The sequence below is a fragment of the Pteropus vampyrus genome, unplaced genomic scaffold (genome assembly GCF_000151845.1).
Source record: "Pteropus vampyrus isolate Shadow unplaced genomic scaffold, Pvam_2.0 Scaffold494, whole genome shotgun sequence".
NCBI lineage: Eukaryota > Metazoa > Chordata > Mammalia > Chiroptera > Pteropodidae > Pteropus > Pteropus vampyrus.
The window spans coordinates 297,041-298,497 of record NW_011889275.1 but is presented as its reverse complement, the minus strand read 5'-3'; the positions used below and the strand labels follow the sequence as shown (position 1 = coordinate 298,497).

Sequence of the window (1,457 nt, the reverse complement as noted above, 5' to 3'; positions counted from 1 at the left end):
TCTGGCTCGCCCGGGCCTCAGCCCCTCACCCGACGCCCTTTCTCCCCTCTGTCTACTCAGCTGACCCCCGCCTGGCCTGCCACAGGTGGCACCACCATGCCAGCCCCACGCCCGGGGCCAGGCCCGTGCTCCCACCGGGACCTGGCTGTCCCATGACCTCCCTCTGAACACTCTGGGTTGCAACGGCCGGCACATCCCGTTGGAGCGGCTGACCGTCAGGCTCGCTCCTGGGCCCTCGGCGCCCAGCTCTGGGCCTGACACAGAGAAGACACCCAATCGGGACTCGTTGGATGGATGGATGAACAAGCGAGCGAGTGGACGGGGGACGAGTGGACGGGGGACGCGGGGAACGGGTGGAGGGCACGGGGCGGCAGGGAGGCTGGAGGCAGGGGGAGGGCCGGCCGCACCTTATTGTAGAGAGCGCAGATGTGCAGGGCCGTGTTCCCCGAGGCGTTCTGGGCTCCGGGCTCAGCCCCGTAGAAGAGCAGGTGTTCCAGATGCTGGGAGTGACCCCGCTGGCAGGCCTGGGGAGGACGGGGAGCCGAGGAGGCCGGGTCAGACCCTCCCGACCACCGCGTCTGTCCACGTCGTCCGTCCCCCAGCCAGGAAGCCCTGCCTCGACCTCCCCTTCCCCCTTCCTGCTTAGACACCCAGGCTGTCAGCTTCGCAAGCCATTCCAAGGCCTCGGTGTCTGGTCCGGCCCCTCCAGAGGCCTGAGAAGCTATCCCCAACCGTCTTAGAGGTCAAGGCGTCCAGTCCCCCAGTCCATCCAATGTTGACAACCCCATCTTCTCCTCTTTGGGGGCCATGGACTCTCACACCCATCCCGTGGATCCCCAGCCCCTTGGACCATGATCCCTGATCCCTGACCCCTCTTGGGGCCCAAGCACCCCCCCCACCCAGCCCCAAGCCCCTCCTGGCCAAGCGGGGAGCACCTGGTGGATCTCCTGCCAGCCGTTCTCATCGGCTATGCCCAGCTGGGCCCTGTTGTACAGAAGCAGCTCACAGCAGCGGGGGTCGCCCCCCACCATAGCCGTGTGGAACAGAGGGGTCAGCCCCCGGCGGTCCTTGTAGTTGGGGGAGCCCCCAAGGTCCAGGAGTGCCTAGGGAGGGAGACAAGACAGAGAGTGGTCACGGGAGTACCAGCTCACCCCGAAGGTGGTCCACACTGGCCTGTGCCCATCTCGGTTCTGCCGTCAGGCCCTCACGCCGCCCTGAGCCTGGCCCGTCCTCTCTCTGGACCTCTCCGAGCCTCTCCCATCCCCTGTGAACAAGGAGGGGATCGGGAAGAGGACCCCAGAGGACCCCCCTCTCCCAGTGTGCCATCCTGCCCACCGTCCCCGAAGGCTGACGCTGGATGAGCCACCAAAGGAACTCAACGCCTCAGTACCCACCTCCTCGGCAGAATGGTCATGAGAACTGAGTCTGGATGCAGGAGGCCCCTGGCTGAGGGGGAC

At 66.7% G+C, this 1,457-nt stretch overlaps 1 protein-coding gene across 1 annotated transcript in view; it reads right to left on the bottom strand.

The window, feature by feature from the left end:
• The window catches only part of SHANK1 (SH3 and multiple ankyrin repeat domains 1), a 42,560-nt gene that overhangs the window by 33,190 nt on the left and 7,913 nt on the right, over positions 1-1,457 (bottom strand). Inside the window, exons 5-6 of the mRNA XM_011382936.1 lie at positions 936-1,103; positions 408-524 (exon numbers count right to left, since the gene is read on the bottom strand). Coding sequence (XP_011381238.1) covers positions 408-524; positions 936-1,103 — 285 coding nt within the window. The remainder of the gene's footprint in view (positions 1-407; positions 525-935; positions 1,104-1,457) is intronic.